The sequence below is a fragment of the Serinus canaria genome, chromosome 1A, assembly GCF_022539315.1.
Source record: "Serinus canaria isolate serCan28SL12 chromosome 1A, serCan2020, whole genome shotgun sequence".
NCBI lineage: Eukaryota > Metazoa > Chordata > Aves > Passeriformes > Fringillidae > Serinus > Serinus canaria.
The window spans coordinates 1,783,223-1,804,365 of NC_066314.1; the positions used below are offsets into that span (position 1 = coordinate 1,783,223).

At 46.5% G+C, this 21,143-nt stretch overlaps 1 protein-coding gene across 1 annotated transcript in view; it reads right to left on the minus strand.

The window, feature by feature from the left end:
- Positions 1–21,143, minus strand: part of EXOC4 (exocyst complex component 4) — a 358,837-nt gene that overhangs the window by 233,593 nt on the left and 104,101 nt on the right. The window contains exons 8-9 of the mRNA XM_030238605.2: positions 16,561–16,706; positions 12,434–12,522 (exon numbers count right to left, since the gene is read on the minus strand). Coding sequence (XP_030094465.1) covers positions 12,434–12,522; positions 16,561–16,706 — 235 coding nt within the window. The remainder of the gene's footprint in view (positions 1–12,433; positions 12,523–16,560; positions 16,707–21,143) is intronic.

Below are 21,143 nucleotides of genomic sequence, written 5' to 3' on the forward strand. Positions count from 1 at the left end.
CCAATAACTTGCAGCCAACTCCAGATAAACCCTCACATTTCCACAGCAGCTAAAAAGGTGCCCACACTGATTTCTGTACAAGCACCCACTGGGCACATCCCTCCTCACCCTGGGCTCAGGCCACACGGGCATCTCCCCCTGCTGAGGGCACAGCCCTGAGTGCTCTAAACCACTTTTCACTGGAATTGCAGCTTCACCACATGAACAAATCCCCCATTCTGGAAGTCTTTCCACAGTCCTCCCTGTGTGAGGGAAGAGGCCATTTGAAATCACTTCCACATTCATTAGGCAGACAAAGGGAGTGCCATTTGTTGCCACAAAAATCCCATTCCTCGGTGCCATCGAGGTGCAGTGAATGCAGGGAGCTCATCCAATAACTCCTGATGACAATTAAGTCCAACACAACCACATGATCAGTGCAATTAAAATCCCCAAAGAGAAGCACAGATGTACTTGAAGCCCCCAGCCACTTCCAGGATTTTTTTGATATTATGTAAAAATCCAGCTACTGAGCAGCAAGGCTTTGGTTTTATATTATTAAGTAATTACAATGAGATATGAAAACACTAATGAGATCTGTGGTGAGGATTTGCTGCACCCAACGTTTCGAGGAAAAATGAATCAGTCTGGCTTTCTCCAGCATGCTTGGAACAACCTCCTGCAGGCAGCTGCATGAGTTTTATGTGGAGAAAACACAGAAAAATCTGGTTTCAACAACTTCTCCGCCTTTGTGGTGACTGCAAAGCTCAAAAGACTGGCAAGGGAAGCGGGGAAATTCGGGAAATTGATAACCAGAACGTGAATTTAAATGCAAGCCTGGTGTTCACATTGATGTGGGGAATGCAAACACCACTTGGAACGGGGAACAGCCTCCCTGTCCTCTTTGTTTTAGGAAATCACACAAGTGTGGCACATAAATGACTATACAGGGTGACCAATCTCTGCCTGGTGTTCATCAAATGAATTCTTGGGGAGGAGGCTTCACATGGGCACTGCTCTCCCAGACTGAGCCAATTAATGCAATCCTGGTCACCACTGGAGACACAAACCCCAAGGACTCTGTGACAGCACCAGAGATTTGCTGAAACTCTGAACCTACTGATGAAAAGAGACTCCTTGTCATGAGGAAAAAGGGTCTCAAATTTAGGAGGAGAAAGGGAATATCCACAGGAGAAAAACCATGTCAAGGCAACAATCCTGGGACTCCTGAGAAGTTCTAACACTCCAAAATGCTCTGGGAAATCAGGGCAGAGAAGAGAGGTCTTTCATTTTGCCCCAAATCACATTTTCTGGTGACAGTTCACTAGGAAAGAACAGCCTTAGAACCCTTCCAAGGCACCTTTCCCTGATCTTCAGCCAACCCAGATCCTCCCAGCAGCCAAATGTCAGCTCCACCAAATTTATCAGGTCCAGAAATAACCTTTGAGGCCTGGAATAACTCAAATGGATCCCAAAGGCCAGCCTTGCCCTTTGGAGAAGAACGTGGATCCACCCAGGCCATGTCCCAAAGGAGCTGACCACAAGGATCACCCCATGGAGCCTCCACTCCTCACACCATTATTATCCAGTTGGAGAGGAAGGTTCTGTTTTCCCAGTGCTAGGTGGTCCACCCCAAAATTTTTCAATTCATACATCCAATTTCACACCTCTCAGGCCAGTTAAATTGGAATAATCACCAAAATGAGCCCCTTTAAAAATAGATTCAATAGTCACATGATGTCCTTCTATGACTTCACTGGTGGAGCTACAAATAGAATTTAATTTCTGCCATCCCAAACCATCATAGGGAGCCACCCACTCCAGAATCAGCAATTCCATTCAAACTTCAAAACCAACAGAAATCCAGGAGATAAAGAGATGTGAAAACCCATTTTAAATCTCAGGAGGATTCAAAGCTCAGGGGAAAAAAAATAAAAAATCTTCCACCACCTCGTGAGGGTGGGGAGGTCCTGGCACAGGGTGCCCACAGAAGCTGTGGCTGCTCCTGGCAGTGTCCAAGGCCAGGCTGCACAGGGCTTGGAGCACCCTAGGATGGGAGAAGGTGTCCCTGCCCGTGGCAGGGGTGGCACTGGATGATTTTAAGGTCCTTTCCAACCCAAATCAGTTTCTGATTCCATGATTCTCACAGAAATTCCTTTTCTCCACCCCCAGCCTCCATAAAAGCACCCTTTTCCCTGCCCATTATTACTGGATGTAAAACCCTATCCAAGGCAACTCTCCTCACCTGGAAAACGTCCATTTTTCTGTGTTCTGATAAGAAAATATTCTACCACACTATTCCATGATATATTAAACAAAAACTCCAACAGCAGTGGATGCACTTGGCTCACAGAGCCCTTGAGAATTCGTCAGCTTTTGTATCTTCAGACCCCTAAATCACATCCCTTCATTGATTAAAGTTCCATCTTCATCCTGCAGAAGAGAATCACCTCCTCAGCAAACATTTATCTCCTCACAAAAGGCAGGGAATAACAAATCCATGAAAGCTGTTGCCTTTTTTCTGGCAATAATTTCTGATCTGTGATACACACATGGAAACACAGGAGAGCAACACCTCCAATCCCAGTGCATTTAAAATGGATAACAACCAACGTGAAACCAAATGTGTAGCATTTTAATCCTTTAATTAGGTAAAAATTACTTTCTCCCCAACAGTTCTTCCTTATTAGGAAAAAACTCAAGACATCTACAGATCCTCCAACTGTTATTCCAACTCGAAGCCACAAAAGTCTTTGGAGCATCTGGCGTGTTTTGTGCTCCGTGGCAGCCTCGTTCTCTGTGAATTGAGTGATTTATTACCACCTAACCTCAGCCTCTGATGAGATTATGCTGCCAATTTGTGCCTCCTTTTCGGAGCGAGGGCTCTGCAACCCGGGCTTTGGGCTGAGCGTGGTGAATCTCAATTAAAGGCTGACCTTTACAAGGCGAGGGAAATGTTAATTCATGCTCACCTAAATGGCTTCAGCCCTCTTTAAAAGCAGAATTTTCTGAGCCTGCCCACTCCTCTGCCACTGTAAAGTTCCATTTCAACATTATTAAGATAAAAACCTCTTGGCTGCAAGGGAAAAAGCCCCAAATGCTAATAGAGCTGTCTGGGGTGCATTTGTTATGCTCCTTGAAAAACAATGGTGTCGCATTTTGAAGGGATTTCAGACACAGATTAGAGGCAGCAGAATGACAAGGCCAGAGATTAAACACTTCTTTACCCCCTGAACAGGTACAAGAGCAGCAGCAGCTCCTTCCATGCTCACCCTGAAGGTCTCTGCTGGAATTTGCCATCCCCTGTGATGTGGAATTACTTCCTGGAGAAGTCCCAGCTTGAAAGGGATAAAATTTGCAGAAGAGGCAAGAAAGTGGCTCAGCCCCCACAGATAATTGCATTGGGCTCTTTTTAAATTAGGATTATACACTCCATCACATGGGAGAAAGAAAAGGAATGCTTCAGCAATGTATTTATCAAGGTCTTGCAAAGCAAGCTGGTGAAAACAAAGAAATCTGACCCGCAAAAATGTGGAGAAACCTCAAGATGAAAAGAAGAATTTGATGAAAAATTCAAAGGTCAGCAACATTTCAATAGAAAACATAAACATCCACGAGCATCTCAGGACTCCACACTGTCTAAAAGGCCAGAAGAAACAAAACAAAACAAAAAAAATATACAGTGCCAACCTAGAAATAAATCAGTCTAGAATGAAGATGGAATCACAGAATATCCTCAGGTGGAAGGGACCATGAGGATCAGAGTCCAAATATATAATGTGTGTGTGTGTGTATATATATATATATATATATATATATATATATATATATATATGTATGTATGTATGTATGTGTGTGTGTGTATATTATAATTTTCTTCCCAACACTATGTGGGAAGAGAATTATAATATATATATATACACACACATACACTATATATATATATATATATATATATATATAGTCTTGAGTCTGGTGACTCAAGATGCCACAAAAAAAAAAAAATCAGAATTAACTGATCAACATCCACCAGGCTGAATTCTAACCCAGCTGATCTGAACTCCCATGGATATTTTATTCCTCATTTCACAGCCTAACTCCTGTGCTGTTGAAATAAATGGTTCACTACTGACATTTAGGCAAAAGCACAAATTCCATGGCTCAGTACTTCCAAAAGCATGTTCCTCCTGGAAAAAAACTCCAGTAATTGATATAAAGCAGGGTATTATGGTTCACAGGCATAAACATTCTCCACCTATTCTGTTCTAATCTGCATAATACAAGATAATTCCATGTTGTTTTTGTAAATTCACCACAAAGCCCTCAAATGCTTCAGTAATCCAGATTCAAAGCTGGAAAAGAGCTGTAAATAAGTGCCTTGAAAATCAGGGATTGCTCTGCAAACAAGGCACTGGGACACAGCGAGTCCCAACTGTAACAACACAACCCAGCCAGTCCTGCTGGAGCAGCTTCCAGCAGGAGTGAGAGTGGAGAATTTCAGGGATCTTCCTACCAGGAGGATGGTGCTTCCTCACATCAACAGGGGAGAGAAGCATGGCAGAGGTGGGAGAGTTGGGAGGATGGAGAATCCAGGCTGGCAACAGAACTCAAAGCTGATTGTGATGCCTTGGGAAGGCTGAGCTGGAGCAGAGGCTGGGCAGAGTTCCAGAAGGAAGCAGGGATTGATTCCAAGGATCTCCTCCATGGCTGCACCTTGGGCAGCACCAGAGCCCAGCCAGGGCTGCCCCCAAGATGACCCAAAATGGCCCCAAAATGCACCAGCGCTCCCGGGGTCTCTCCCTGGGATCAGCTCTGCTCCATTCCCACCTTGCAGTTCATTGTCCCAGCCCAGCTTTAGCCCAGGCACTCCCACCCTGCTTGTTTTTCTCTCTCCAGCCCACGGGGTTTGTGCTCCTGGCCTGGGATTTGGCTCATTTGTCCTTGGTGCCCAGCTGGAGCAGGAATTGTTTTGTCTCCCTGCTCTGGGCACAGAGCTCACCATCCCATAACAGAACTCCACACTAAAACAGCACAGAACTGAAAAATACAAAACCCAAAACCTGAGGCATCATTCCAGCATTGATTCTCCATCTCTATTTCACAATCTCCTCTCCTCATACACCACCTTGATGCCCCTATTTTTGGTTTTCCTGTTCCAAAAGGACCAAGTGGCACCTGAGGGGTGTTTGGGCTCTGAAGCGAGAGCAGTGCAAGGGTTAAAGATTCAAGAAGAGGAGCCTGAGGTCAAGACCCAGGTGGGGAAGCCCAGAGCAGCTGTGGCCTGAAGGGGCTCCAGGAGAGCTGCAGAGGGACTGGGGACAAGGGATGCAGGGACAGGAGCCAGGGAATGGCTCCCAGTGCCAGAGGGCAGGCATGGATGGGATCTGGGCAATGAGGAATTCCTGCCTGGGCTGGAACTGCCAGAGCAGCTGGGGCTGCCCCTGCATCCCTGCAGTGTCCCAGGCCAGGCTGGACACTGGGATGGAGCAGCCTGGGACACTGGGAGGTGTCCCTGCCATGGCAATGGGGTTGGAAGTGAACTGGGTGATCTTTAAGGTCCTTCCCAACCCAAACCATTCCATGACAGTGACGTTCCTGGTGCTCCCCAGCACCAAATATCACCCTGACACCAAAATTCCTCCTTCTGCCTTACCTTGCTTCAAGTCCCTGACACAAAGCAGAGATTTCACAGCCCCAGCCTGACTTTCAACACCTCCCATCTCCCTGAGAACTGACAAGAATTAAGTGGGAAATTCAACCCCCCCCAAATGTTCTCCAGGATTAACAGAGATGATCCTTTTTCACAGACTCGACTGCTGCCTGAGGTCAGCCTTTAATAAGCAGCAACACACACATTTAGACACCTGGAAGGGATCAAAAACGTTGTTTGAAAGGAAAGAAACAAACCCACAAGGATGGGAAAAGGAGGGCTGACCCCACCCAGCAATGGGAACCTGTTGCTGCAGATGAAATGCCAAACGTGCTCTCTCCAACACCAGGAGCTCTTTGCACTGACAAAGCAAAGGGACCCTCCTGCCTCCTTTTTTTAGGCATCTCCCTCTGAACTGTTGTGGCTTTAATAACAATCTCTGAGGAAAAATCAAGAAACAAACGATTTTCTTACACATAATCCCCCTTTTGCTGTCAAGGGCCTGACCCCAGTTTGATAATCTCATTTCCTCAGAATCAAAACACTGGGAATTTAAGCTTCCTATAGTGCTAATTGCAACCTTGCTCCATTGCTAATCAAAAAATTGGATGTTTTGCATGAAAATGCTGCTCTAATTAATTCCCAGTCAGAAAGCAGGCTGGTTTTAATAACCCCTCCTTGATCGGGCAGCCTTTGAAGAGGCCGTGTCTCTAATCCGCAGCACCGGGACAAACACACGCCGAGGAAATCAGGAGTGCCTTTGCAGGGCTGGGGGAGCTGATTGCTTCAGAGCTGGCAAAACCCTGAAAATCCCTGCTCTGCCTTCTCCTCAGGCTCCAAGCCAACTGTGATCCTGCTCACCACGAGACAAAAGCAGTGGTGTGACAGGAAATTTGGGATATCAATCACCACGTGATTTTTCCGCTGGTTTATTCCCCGTCCTTCCTTCAGGAATATTTTTTAACCAGCACAGGTCACTTGTCACCACATCTCCTTTAACCAGAGATGAGTCCTGCTCCCTCTCCCCCTCCCCAGCACCTCTGAGTGACAACACATTATCATCCCCATCTCGCAGAGGTGCTGAACCGAATTTTCATTATCCCAGATGTCAGCTTTGCTTTCTGTCACTGCTGAGCACAGCTGGCTCCCCGCAGCAGCCCCTGGGTGAATCCAAATGGAACAAGGCACCTACAAATAACTGCATTTTCCCTGCACCTGCCCTTACATGGTGCCCTTGTCACAGCAGATCCTCTCTGCCTCTGCTGCTATTTCTTGGCCTCAAAATCTTAATTAGCAGAGTTGCTGGTTGGGTTTTTTTTTTTAATTGCTCAAAACCTTATGGTAAGGAATTTTTCAGGCTTGGGTGGAAAGTGGATGAAGAGCAGAGTGAGGAGTAACACAAATCCACTTCCCAAATTTAGATTTGTGTCACAGGGATATTCAAGGTTTTCCATTTATCACCCAGCCAGCAAGAAAAAAAAATAAAAAAAAAATCAGTGGATTTTTTTAATTCTAAAAATGATCCAATAAAATTTATTGTGTTATTAAACCAGAGCTTTGTTTTACTGCCACATTTGCCATCCTTTGCCAGAGATGAGCAACCTGGAAGGTTCCTAAAATCCCAGATTGGTTTGGGTTGGGATTAAAATCATCCAGTGTCACCCCTGCCATGGCAGGGACACCTTCCACTGTCCCAGGGTGCTCCAAGCCCCATCCAGCCTGGCCTTGGACATTCCAAGGGGTGGGAAGTGCTCTCCACTTCCAGCTAAATATCTAAAAGCTGACCAGGAGTTTAAGTGCTGCATATTTAAAATCTGCAAGAGCATTTAATTTTCAGTTCCTAAATTTATTGATATAATGCTCTTGCTACTCCCAACAAGAGAAAAACAACTATGAAAAAGTTCTGGGCATTTAAAAAAAAAAAACAACTGAAACTTCAGAGTCCCAGAATGGTTGGGTTGGAAAGGTCCTTAAAAATCATCTCATTCAGTTCCCCTCCTGTTCCTTCACACAGAAGCAAGAGGAACTTATCCAGTTTTTGGTTTTTAAGTAGTGAGAAGTGCAGAGCACCCCTGGAATGCTCTGGACAGGAACAGCCTCAATAACTTCATAAAGTAATATTGAATTTTTGCTGTTTTGGTTCAGCACACAAAACGTGTCCAGCAGCTGGGAGGATTCAGCTTTGGGGCACAAATTCCATCCTTTGTTCCATTAAAGACTCTCTCTATGAAGTCAGGGGATTTTTTCTCCTTTCCTTGTACAACAAGCCCTGTCCCACATTCCAGTGCCAGCAGAGCACAAGTTGCCAAAGCAGCAGGATCAGAGAAAGAACTTTTCATAAAAACCCCAAAACAAATGAAAAGAAAAAAAAAAAACCCAAAGGCATGACAACAATCTAAGATTTTTTTATCCTTCCATGGAACACAAGAACTTGTAGGAGTGATTCCTCAAGGAACAGCACCTGGGCCATCCTCCTGAGTGGCAGGGCAGCCACTGTTTGTCTGTCTGTAAATCAAAACCTTCAATAATCCATAAAAACCAGTGGGATCTGAGAGTGGACTCTGGAATCCTGATCTACTCCTGCTCCCATTATCCTTCCCTGGACAGTCCATCCCACAGCCACATTCTCCTGCTCCACAAATCCATGGAGAAGTTGAATTACTGCAGAAGTGCACTGAGCTCACGGGGGGAAAGAAACAACAAGCCTAAATTCTAATTTCTGAGGGGGTGAAAATGTTTTTTGGAGGTGCTGAGCAGGTGTGGAGCCCATTCACATCCTTGGGAAGCACAGGAGCTCTGGAGCACATCCCATCCCATGGCCAGCCCCAGCTGCAGACCAGGGCAGAGCTGAGCTGGCTGTGACTCTGACAGAGGGGCATCTGCTCAGAATTCCCAAAAAACCCAACCTAAACAAAGTGCACAACTCCCAAATATTTCCTGTTGAATTGAAATCTGTTCTGGAAGCCAAGGGCAAAAACCTCAAGAGGGGCAGGTGATGAAGTGGCAGCTGGGATTCTGTGCCATTCAGAGAATCCCAAAATGGTTTGGGTGGGAAGGACCTTAAAGGACATCCAGCACCACCCCATCCATGGCAGGGCCACCTCCCAGTGTCCCAGGCTGCTCCATCCCAGTGTCCAGCCTGGCCTGGGACACTGCAGGGATGCAGGGGCAGCCCCAGCTGCTCTGGCAGTTCCAGCCCAGGCAGGAATTCCTCATTGCCCAGATCCCATCCATGCCTGCCCTCTGGCACTGGGAGCCATTCCCTGGCTCCTGTCCCTGCAGGCCTTGTCCCCAGTCCCTCTGCAGCTCTCCTGGAGCCCCTCCAGGCCCTGGAATGTGCTGGAAGCTCTCCCTGGAGCCTTCTCCTCTCCAGGTGAGCACCCCCAGCTCTCCCCAGACTGTACCAGTCCAGAAGGAAATATTTCACCTCTGTACTTGCCCCCACCTTTATTTTTTAATGACAGTTGTCAGAGAACTTGTGTGGCCAACTTCAAGGGAAAAACACATGGCCAAAGTCTTTCTCCTGCAATTTCAGTGCAAGGAGACAGAAGAATTCCAGCTCTAAACCACTTGCAGCAGGTCCCTTTCTCCCACTGAGGGATAATGTGAGCCTCAGGCTCTGCACTATTTCAGTCCAAATCAAAGGGGTTAATGACAAAGCATCACTCTGATCTTCACACGTTTTTAAGGCTATTTAAATTAAATTCTTATGTCGAAAAGTTAGCGTGAGCTAAACTTTTAGAAATTCCTTTCTTTTCATGCATATGTTTCTTTGAAGATCTTTTCAGGAAAAAAGATTCCCTAACAAGTCACCCTCCCCCTGCTGCCACTGAGAAATCATCCCTGTGGATAAGGCTGTTGGGAACAGAAACTGTGCAGTGTTCACAGAAGACAGAGTGTCACATGCCTGCTTTCCACTAACCTGATTGAACAATTAAATTGTATTTCTCTTTAAAAGGGATAAAAAAAATAAATATATATAAAAAAAGAAAAAAATCCAAATGCAGATCTTGCTGTGGTCTGGGATTCAGGAAGATTAATGAGCAGCCTAAAAGGGAACAGCAGCTCATAACAGAGACAGAGGTTACTGCATTTTTAACGTGAACTTCAAAGGGAAACTTTTCTTGATGGTTCAACTGCAAAGAAGCTCAGCAAAGTCATCTCATCTATTGTCCCCACTGCCTCCCCACACTGACTTTTTGTCACCTATTGCATCATGTCCAGGCTCTTCCAATTGAGCTGCAAAGGGCAGCAGGACCTTGGCCCTCTCCACACCAATTCCTGTTTTGTCCTTTATCTCTTTGTCAGCTCCTGGGCTTTGTCCTTGCCCACCCAGACTCCCTGAGCAGCTCTGCTGCATCTTTCTCTCCTGGGAACGCTCCCAGTGTCCTGCTCATCCCAAATGCTGCCCCAAGATTTGTCTTGTATCCCTGAGGAATCCCTCTTCCATAAATCTGGCTTTGAATGAGCTCCAAACCCAGGACAGGAGCTCCTTAAAACCCTCAGTGTAACAGCACTAACCACACAATCCCCAAATCTCAGCCACGAGGCTCCTGGAGGAGGACATGGATATGGAGAAGGTCAGTTCTGTTCTCTGCTTGTTTTTAAAGCCACATGGACCACTGGGAATGACAGAAGGCAACAGGACTCCTCCCAAAGGGATGGGAAATTCTGGAGCAAGTGCTGCAGGCTCCCTGATGGACCCCAAAAGCTCAAAATTCTCAATGGTTGCAAAATTCTTGGCTTTGAGCCCACATTTGTCCCACAGTTTGTAACAGAGAGCCCACAACTAAGGAGAAGGAACTGAAATCCTCCTGGAAGGAAAACTGGAAATGGGATGGAACATTAACCTCATCTCCCTGGCCTGGGGGACATCTGCCAGCCACTCCTGGCCATGTGACACTTTAGAAGGTGAGAAGCTGAATCCCAAAAGGCAGAGAGAGCTGTGAGCTCCACACCTGCCAGGTGTGTGAAAGGTGAGATCCCAGTTCAGCTGGCAGGCACCTCCCCATCCCTTCACTCCCACAGGCTGTGGGGTCAGGGGCTGGGCAGCTGTCACTGTCACCATGAGATTTGAGGAAAAACCCTTTTTGCTAGGATTTTTCCCTCCTGAGAAGCTGAGAGGCCTCAGGAACAAACTGTGCCCAAGGATTCTCTGCTGCTGTGGGATGCAGCAGGTGGATCTGGGATTGGGCTCACCTGGTTGTTTCTCATCCATGGCCAATCCCAGCCCAGCTGGCTTGGACTCTGAGAGTCACAAGATTTTATGATCACTCTTTCTATTCTCAGCCAGCCTTCTGATGGAATCCTTTCTTCTGTTCTTTCAGTGCAGTTTTAATATAATATAGATCATAAAATAATAAATCAGCCTTCTGAACATGGAGTCAAGATTTTCATCCCTTCCCTCATCCTGGGACCCCTGTGAGCACCACCACAGTCACCCCCAGGCTCTTCCTTCTCAGTGCACCCAAAGGGATCTCAGAGTTCACCACAGAGCCAGGACACCCCTGATCATCAGTGCTGAGATCACCTCTGGCACTGACCTATTTCCTGAAAAATCCTTTCACCAGGATTTCTTCTCCTGGGAAGGTTCAGCTTCTCCCTGTTTGCTCCTCTGGAATGTGATTTGGAGAATTGTTTACCCAGCATGTGAATTGGTTTTAATTAATGGCCAATCCCAGGACTGTGGTCAGTCACAAGATTTTATTATTCATTCTTTTCTAGCCTTCTGATGAAATCCTTTCTCTTTCTTTAGTATAGTTTTAATATACAATTTTCTTTTAATATCATAAAATACTAAATCAGCCTTCTGAGAGCTTGGAGTCAATTCTCACCTCTCACCTCATCCTGGGACCCCAACAACCCCAGAACAATGAATAACCACACACCTCTGCAGTCACCCCAGTGAATTTGGCTGTCCCAAGAACAATTTCTGCCTCTCAAGGGTTTTTCTCACACCTTTGTGGGTTTAAGTTGTCACTGAGGACAGGTCATGAAAGGAGGAAGAGAACACAAAAGCATCCAAAAATTCTCTTGCAAATTATAAAACATTCTCAATGAAAAGCCAGCTGAAAATTATCATGGACAAGAGCTCCAGGAGAAATTCTGCCCTTGGTCACCACTGTAATATTTGAAGAACAGAAATGATTTTCTTGTTACGATTAGCCCAGGAAGAAACTGGAATAGATGATACAAAAGAATTTGTCTAAGGATATTCCCTTGATTCTGCTGCCAAGTCCAACCACTGGATCACCCAGGGAAAACAAGGGAAATGATGCCATGCAAGAGCAGGGAACACCTCCCTGGGCACACACAGCACCTGCCATGGGCAAGAGCAGCCCAAGTGCCCAGACTCACCATCTGCAAACACCCTGCAGCTCCTCCAGTGCCCCAAACACAAAGAATTGGTCCCTTGAGTCCATCCAGCTCCAAAGTGGAGCTGCCTGAGCTCAGCTCCCAGAGCAATGCAGGGCAGGTATCACAGTAAGGATGCAGAGAAACACCCAAGGTAGCTCCAACACCCCAAGCCAGTGCTCAAGGTGAGGTTGGTTGTGTTTCACCTTTTGTTTTAGGAATATTTTTCAAGACCTTGACCTCCAGCTAAAAAAGCTGAGAGAATAAAGAGCAATAAAGAACCCTTTAAAAGAATAAAGAGAATAAAGAGCCCTTTACAACCTCATAATAAACAAGAGCTTAAATCCTGGAGAGATTCAGGGCAGAGATCAGCACCTGCCAGAGGCTGGGCAGGATATCCCAGCTCCTGCAGAGGGGAATGATGCAATTCCCAAGGATCCCTTTGCTTACCTTGCAGCTCCCCACTCCTGCTGTACAGCTCCCTCCTCTGCTCCCTCAGGTAGGCACTCATGCTGATGGCATGGGATGAGGATTCAAACCTGGAATTCAAAGGAATTCAGTCAGTTTCAGGCATTGGAAGCACCCTTCAGCTCTTAAAAATATAAAAAAATGTAAAATATAAGCACCCTTCAGCTCTGAAAAATATAAAAATGTTCTCGTGGAAATTAGGGACCACTCAATTATTATTTATTGTATGGCTCGAATAATCCACAAGGACCAATCCAAATATTTTCCAACCATTTCTGCCCCATCAAGAGGATTTTTGGCACTTCTAGTAAAAGGCCCTAAATTGGGTCCTGGTCTGACACCTCAGTGGTTGAGGACAGTTCAATGTCCCTGTGACCACAAGTGTCCCAAGGGCTTTGTGCCTGACCTGAGTGCTGGGAACATCCCATGGCCATGGGCTGCTGCTTCAGAGGCACTTCCCAAAAAAAAAAAAAATCATAAAAAACCAATCCTGGCTGTTGGAACCCTGACTGCTGAGGATTTTGACACTTTCAGGCACTGACCCTCAAGAGAACACTGCATTGACCTGAGGCTGTAGAAAAAAATGAATGCTAAAAGTAAGATTATAAGTGTATACTTTGAACAGAAGTGTGCAATATCACATGGTGGAAAAATCAGAGTTTAAGGTTTTTGAATATAGTAATATATATAAAGCAAGAGAGAAGTTTTAGGGCAGAAGCTGGTCCTTCTTCATCAGTTTAAGTGGTATTGTGTAATTAAATATAGTCCCCATTATGAGACACAAGTAGTGAGTTATTGGGTTAAAAGTAAAAATAATTTAAGTGACATTTCCTAATTAGACAGCTTATCCTTAAAAAACCTTGTAGGAAGAGAGACACGTCTTCATTTTCAGCTTATTAAAATTAAGGACTACAAAACTCACAGCTTGTGAGACTGTAATAGAGATAACTCACAAACATCTGAGTGCAACAAGAAATACTGTCTCACACATTTAATCCCAACCTCAGCAGAAAAAAGCAGCAAAAAAATCCATTTCCTGGAGGTGCCTGGGTGGGCTCTGGGGACCAGGGAGAAGGGAGCTCGTGGTGGGGACAAAACCTTTAAAAAGCCCCAGTGGACACAGTGCCCTGTGGAGGCTGAGCTAGAGCAGAGGCTGGGCAGAGTTCCAGAAGGAAGCAGGGATTGATTCCAAGGATCTCCTCCATGGCTGCACCTTGGGCAGCACCAGAGCCCAGCCAGGGCTGCCCCCAAGATGACCCAAAATGGCCCCAAAATGCCCCAGCGCTCCCGGGGTCTCTCCCTGGGATCAGCTCTGCTCCATTCCCACCTTGCAGTTCATTGTCCCAGCCCAGCTTTAGCCCAGGCACTCCCACCCTGCTTGTTTTTCTCTCTCCAGCCCACGGGGTTTGTGCTCCTGGCCTGGGATTTGGCTCATTTGTCCTTGGTGCCCAGCTGGAGCAGGAATTGTTTTGTCTCCCTGCTCTGGGCACAGAGCTCACCATCCCATAATATGAAGCCCAGACCCACACACCAAAGCAGCACAGAATGTGAAAAATAGAAAAGCCAAACCCTGAGGCATCAGACACCAGGTTTGGAAACTTCTGTCCCAAGAAGACCTCGAGGTGTTGAGGATTTGCTGCAACACTCCTCATTCCCTGCCTGGTGCCACAGCTCAGGAAGATGGAACCAGCCTCAGAGGGACACTGGGAACAGGAGCATCACACCAGAGACAGGGGCAAAGCATTTCACAGCTTTCCTGGGCACTAGTGTTAAGATTATTACTATTAATGAGGCTTTTCTGCTTTAATTTGGACTCGGTGTTGGTGTTATTACAACTGAACTAATAACACTTTATCAAAATACAACAAACCCTTTGGATTTTAATTAAAAGAGCTGTAAATTCTTGGCTCTGTGTTCCCCACGTGCTCCTTACTGTCCTCAATGAGACAAGAAGAACAGCATTATCCCACAGGTCTTCCAGGCCCCAAAACCAGATCTTATCCCTTCTTTTCCACAACCATCCTCCAGGTTTTCTCCCCATTTCCTTTTTTTTTCCCCACAACCATCCACTTCTTCTCCCCATTTCCCGTTTTTTTCCACAACCACCCAGTTTTTTCCCCCTATTTCCCTTCCTCTGCCACTCCCTCAAGCTGCCCTTCCCCACATTCCTGCTCCCACTCAACTCCTTGTAATTCCCTTCCCAATGCTGATCCTCCCCCAAAGCCTTCAAAACATTTTTATTTTCTTTAGAATTACACAGAATTCCAGCCAAGTCTGGGACTGATTTATTGGGTGCTCAACTCTTGCTTGTACAATTCACTCCTGCCTTATTTCCCATTTTCCATCTTGGAAATCTGAGCTGGCAAGCTGAGCATGCCCTTGGCTACTTTTGGGGAGAGAAAAAAGTCAAAATAAAGAAGAAAGTTTGTCATGGCATCAATCATCCAAATTCCCCTTCATCTGAAGCTTTGTTTTCCAAGCCAACGTTGCAACTAAATAAATATTTTTTTTATTATACCAACTTTAAAGGAAATAAAGATTCTGAGTTTCTTGTAAATACCAGCTCCTGATTTCCAGAGAGCAGGACACTACTTCCCTCTATTCCCTGAGGACAAACTAGCAGAAATATCTAATATTAATTAAATTGGCTCAGTATTTAATATTAATTAAATGAGCTCACAGCTACCACAGGACACAGCACCAACACCTGCATCCCCCTGTGAGGAAAGCAGGAGGAGGAGCCCTGCCCTAAGAGACTGCTGAGGAATGAAATGAAGATTTTGTGGTGACAAGAGGAGAGATCTGGACAGAGCTAATGGAAAGGCAGGGAAAGGAGCCTGGCACAGAAAGCACTGAAGATGGGAGGGGAGACAAGAATAACACTCCATCAAACATGTACAAACCTCAGTGGGCTGAGAAATTCCATTTCAAGGGAGATTTCCATAGATATGGTGACAGCTGACAGATAACCAAAGGAGAGATCCCAGTAAGTGCTGCTGTCACTGCAGGGATGGCATCACTCGGTGACAGCACCAGGAGTGGGGGGAGATGCTGCTCCCACGAGGTGATTCACCTCCCTTTGAACAATTACAGCCACCTCCTCTCTGCTGACAAACTCTTCCCAGCCTCAGCCTGCTCCAGGTGAGCCACAGCACCCTCATTCCTCCAGCTTTTATCCCAAACCCCACACTTGGGGTGTCCTTGTACACCCAGGGACAGATATGGGATGAGCTCCAATATCCATCTGCAGGTCAGAGTGAATTCCAAGTGGAATTTTCAGCCCAAAATGGCCATGAGGGAGTTAAAAAAAAAAAGGGTGAGGGATAATAATCATGAGTTGACAGAGGAAGGAGATGACACTTAACCTCTCATAACAGGAGGCTGCAGGAGAGCTCATCCTGGGAGAGCAGAGAAGACTTGGATTTCTAACTGGGATCTCAGGTACTGGGAGAGAACAGCTACTGGGAGCACAAACCAGCACTTTTAGGTGCTTTCCAAAATCCTCAAGAGGCTCAAGAGAAGGCCAGCATAGGCAGGTGGTGGAAGAGAATTCCAGCACAGCTCCCCCAAATCCAGATGGAATCTCCTCCCCCAGCAGCACTGCTCAGCAGCTCCTCACTCCTTACTGCTGCAGAAGTTTCCTCTCCCAAATCCTTCCCTTGGCCACCCAGCCTCTCTCATCCTCCTCTCCCTTACACTCTCCTCCCAACCACTTAATTCTTTGCAGCCTGACTGCTGAATTAAAGGAGTTAGTAACAGGATTAAGTGCTTAGTCTATGCAGTAATTACACAGTTATCTTAATTCCCTTTGTCCAGTGCCCTTTATCACTCCCTCTAACAGGGCCTGAATTTAACATGGACAAAGAGAGGCAGAAGGGATCACTCCATGCTCTGCAGCAGCTCCTCTGATGGGATTCCCAGTCCTGGAATGAGCCCTGGGAAGAGCTCAGCTCTAAAACCCAGCGCTGAATCCGTAACAGATCTTCAGCTCCGGGTGTTAAATCCCCATCCAGGAGCTTCCACACCTCTCACAGCGTGAAACTGCCATTACCAGCAGCACTCCAGGACCAAAGGCAGCTTAGCACAGCTTTAAAAAGCCCAGCACTTACTTAAAGAGAGGGTTCTTGGGTCTCTGGGGTTTCTTCTTGGCGAAGAAGGCGGCGAACTCGCGGCCGGAGCTGGCGTAGCTGAGCTGGGCCGAGGGCTCCGAGGCTGCACGAGTGTTCTTCATGTCCAGGTACTCTGTCAGCAGCATCTGGGGGAGGGACAGGGTCAGCACTGCTGCAGCCCAGAGGGCACCACACACACAGCACCCCCAGACAACTTCAGAAGGCTGTAAGCAGTCCCCATACACAGTAACACCACCCCACTCCAGAAGGCTGCAAGCAGCTGCCCTGCTGGTCCTTCAGCCCAGCCTTTTATCCCCTCATGTTCATGCCCTGCACCTGTGTGCCCTCTGTGCCCTCTGTGGTTGGTCAGCACACCTGGGCACTCCATGGCTCAACACCTTCAATGCTGCTCACCTGCTTCTCACAGCTGTGGCCAATTAGGGATGAGGCTTGGCCACACAAACTCTGTGCCTACATCATCCATCCATCCATCCATCCATCCATCCATCCATCCATCCATCCATCCAGCACATGTCACAGCTGAGACAGCCACCATACCCAGAGTGTCACCATACAACATCAGAAAGCTCCAACCCACACACAGTAACACCACTTCAGAAGGCTTCAAACCTCTGCCCTTGTTGTCCTTCAGCCCAGCCTTTTATCCCCTCAGGTTCATGCCCTGCACCTCTGTGGTCACTCAGCACACCTGGGCACTCCATTGCTGTCAGTGCTGCTCACCTGCTTTTCACAGCTGGAGCCATTGGGGATGGGCTGGGGCACTGCCCCACTCCCAATTCCCACAAACTCTGTGCCTACAGGAGAGCTCAGCAGCTGGGCTGAAACAGCATCAGCATGTCCCTGCAATGCCTGGGATTTTTAGGTTCAGTGTGTAGAAAAACAACCAAAACTCACAAAAATTCTAATTAACAGAAATGTGGATTTATTTTATAAAATTGATATCCTGAGGACTGGCTCTAATTGGGTAAAAATGGATTTTATATTCCTAAGTATGGTTTGGGTTGGGAAGGATCGTCAAGATCAGCCAGTCCCACCCCCTGCCATGGCCAGCAGACCAGGCTGCTCCAAGTCCTGTCCAGCCTGGCCTTGGACACTTCCAGGGATGGGGGTTTTGACCAACTCAATCTGCTCCAAATCCCAAAAGGAACCTGAAAAAAGTTCCCAAAAGTGATTCCATCCATGGCAGCCATGGGAAGAGGGGGGGTGAGTTTATACACTGATAATCAATATCATTAATGCTCTTAAAAACAAAGGGTTGCAATAGTGAGCAGTGCAGTTAAAATACCTTGGTTTATAAATGCATTTATGTGCTTAAATACTTCCAACAGATTTCTGTGGAGAAATAGGAAACATCCATGTGTGTGCTGGGGGTCCCGTGTGATGGAAAATACCCTGGAAAGCTGCAAAAATTGTCCTTTAATAGCTCCCAACCTTGATTTTCCAACCCCAAATCACTCAGTGAGAGGCTGGGGGCTCCCTTTGTGACACCTTCCCCCCTGGGAAACCTTTGCAGCCCAATATTTGATATAATTCAAGGTGCAGAAGTAAAACCAGACTCCAAGTGATTCCATTTTAATTTCCTTGTGTCTGAAGATGAAACAAAAGCCCTGGAAAATGAACTTTTGTCAGTTTATTTCAAAAGTCTGTTTATTTTCAGGAATTTTTACCTACTCTCAGGTTGTTGGGAATGTGTTCCATGTGAATAATTAGCCAGTCAAAGCCCATCAAAGAGAGTTGGAGGTAATGAAAAGAATTCATCACTCCTGTGCTGCCTAAGTTGAAACAAATTACACAGGAATAAATATCCAGGCAAATAGAATCGTGCCCCTAATTAGAAACAATTTGGGATGGCTTGGAAAAACAATAATATAATACAAGCACACAGAGAAAATCTGATTCCTAAACCAATTAAAACTTTACCTGAGCACAGGCTTTGAAAATTTGTGTTTATTGGTAAAAATAATCACTGTGCTAATTTTTGGCACTAATTTAGCAAACCTGTTTCTATTCACCCATTTGCATTTCATCTTCTCCACTTAAATTAACAACCTGAAAATCGCCACAAAAATCTAATTAAACCCTCAAACTTAATCAAGTTGGAGGAAAAAAAGGAAAAAAAAATAAGCAATTTGTTCTTCCATTATGATGAAACCTACTTATGATGGATTCCATGATTCTGGTGTCACTTTGTGTCCAGGAGTGGGGAATATTAAGTGTGAAATCCAGGGTTACAATAAACCAAGAGAGGTTTGGGTTAGGAGCAGAATGAATTATCCCTGTGGGTAACAGGGAAAATAGAGAATCAGGAGGTGAATTTTCTGTAAGATAGTCAGAAAATGCCAAAAATTGGGAAAAAAGAGAGAAAAAAGGTTAATTTATTGTGAATTTACTTGATGAAACTATTTACTAGACAGGCAGGGGAGGATGGCTGGATACAAGGCTGTGAAAAAGTCAGGAGATGTAAAAGCTGATTTTGATCATTATCCTCAAAATTCATCAGAGTCCAGAATGGTTTGGACTGGGAGGGATCTTAAAGCCCACCCAGTGCCACCCCTGCCATGGCAGGGACACTTCCCAGTGTCCCAGGCTGCTCCAGTCCCAGTGTCCAGCCTGGCCTGGGAGATCCCAGGGATCCAGGGGTGCCTCTGAGAAGATGAAAGCAGGGAAACAGGAATTGGGAGGTGATTTTTCAGTTAAAAAATTTCATGTGTAGCAGAAACTGGGCCAGGCAGATCAAAGCTCTTCCTGCTCCCAGTGCCCTGAATGCAACAGTTCCACAAATTCTTTGGGATGAAGTAATTAACTGGAAATGTGGCTGAGCAGTGACAGGACACAGCCAAGGGGACAGGAGAGATCTCCTGAGAGGATTCAGGGAACCTCAGGGCCTGCAGGGGCTCCAGGAGAGCTGCAGAGGGACTGGGGACAAGGCCTGGAGGGAGAGGAGCCAGGGAATGGCTCCCAGTGCCAGAGGGCAGGCATGGATGGGATCTGGGCAATGAGGAATTCCTGCCTGGGCTGGAACTGCCAGAGCAGCTGGGGCTGCCCCTGCATCCCTGCAGTGTCCCAGGCCAGGCTGGACACTGGGATGGAGCAGCCTGGGACACTGGGAGGTGGCCCTGAGCACTGGGATGAGCTTTGAGGTCCCTTCCCACCCAAAACCATTCCATGGTCCAACTCAGCCCATTGGGCTTCAAACTGCAGCAGAAAATTGAAATCCTTCTCATTTCTCAGCAGTGTCAACTCCTGGGCCAGCCTGAAAATCCTGGCAGCCCTTGGCCTCCAAAAGCAGCCTCAGGTTTCCCTTTCTCCCTGCCCTGAGAGATCCCTGGGGCTCCCCAGGAACCTCCAGGGCTTCCCTGGCTCTGGGCAGCCCCAGCTCCCCTCTGGTTCTGCTCTCAGCATCCTCATGGAGGAGTTGAACCAATCTCACCTTTCAGTGTTACAAGTTGTGCTCTGGCCCTGGGCTTATTAAAAACCACAGAGACAGAACCTGAAAATCCACTTTAAAGGCAGAAAAAAACCCCAGATATTCAAAATATCCACTTAAAAACCACCCAAACCAGGCCCTTCCTGCCTTTGTCAGCCAAGGAAGGGATTTCCTGATTTGATCCCTCAACACCTGCTTAGGAATTGCTGAGGCATCAACCCAAAACCCTGTTAGACATGAATCATGTGGCTGCACAGCAGGATTGATGAGGGACTGGGAAGTTTGCAGCATCCCACTCATCTGGAACGAGGATTTGGAGTTTGTGCTCCATGGCTGAACCCTGCCATCCTTGGGCTGTGTTTACATCCCTCAAACAAATAAAGCTGTGCATAAATGCAGGGGAACAGAGCACACTGCATCCAGCTGCTCTCTGGGAATGAGAATTCATCACAAGTGGGTTATGAAAAAAGCCATTTTTATGGATTTGGAGGTGTAATTAAATTTTGAAATTCTGAAAGGTCGGGGCAGTGTGGGTGGCCTGTCTGTCACACTGAGCTGGTGACACTGGCTCTGCTCTGTCCTTCTGCAGCAGTGGCACAAGGACAAATCTGCTCCTGGGACACTCCACACCCTCATTTGTGGGAAATGGATTTGGAGAGAATTCCCAAAGCCTGGCAGAGAGCTCACATCTAAGCAAACTTTGAGATGAGAAATGCTGAGTTAGAAATGATCTGGAATGGGACAGACATTGCTGAGAGAGAAATGGAGCTGGAAACAAGTTCCAGAGGGTGGCCTTGCAAATCAGACTGGATCCTTTGGAGCAGCAGAGCTGTGAAAGATGCACTGGAGTGGGACCCACCAGGGGGAATTTTAGAGGGTTGGCTTGGAGGCATTTACAGCATGGTGTGGCTAAAGCTGACAGACCAAGGAACACTTTCAGTGTTTTGTAATTAAAAATAATTGTCTTCTGATTGTGATGGGGTGAATGATAACATCTGTATTGTCTCACCCTTCACATGAGACTGAAAATGGAATAACAGTTTTTAAAATGCCTCTCAGCTGCTCCATCTCTGGGTCAGAAAAGGGCCAAATCCAACAGACATTTTCCTTCCTTGGCTGGGACCAGGATAAGCTG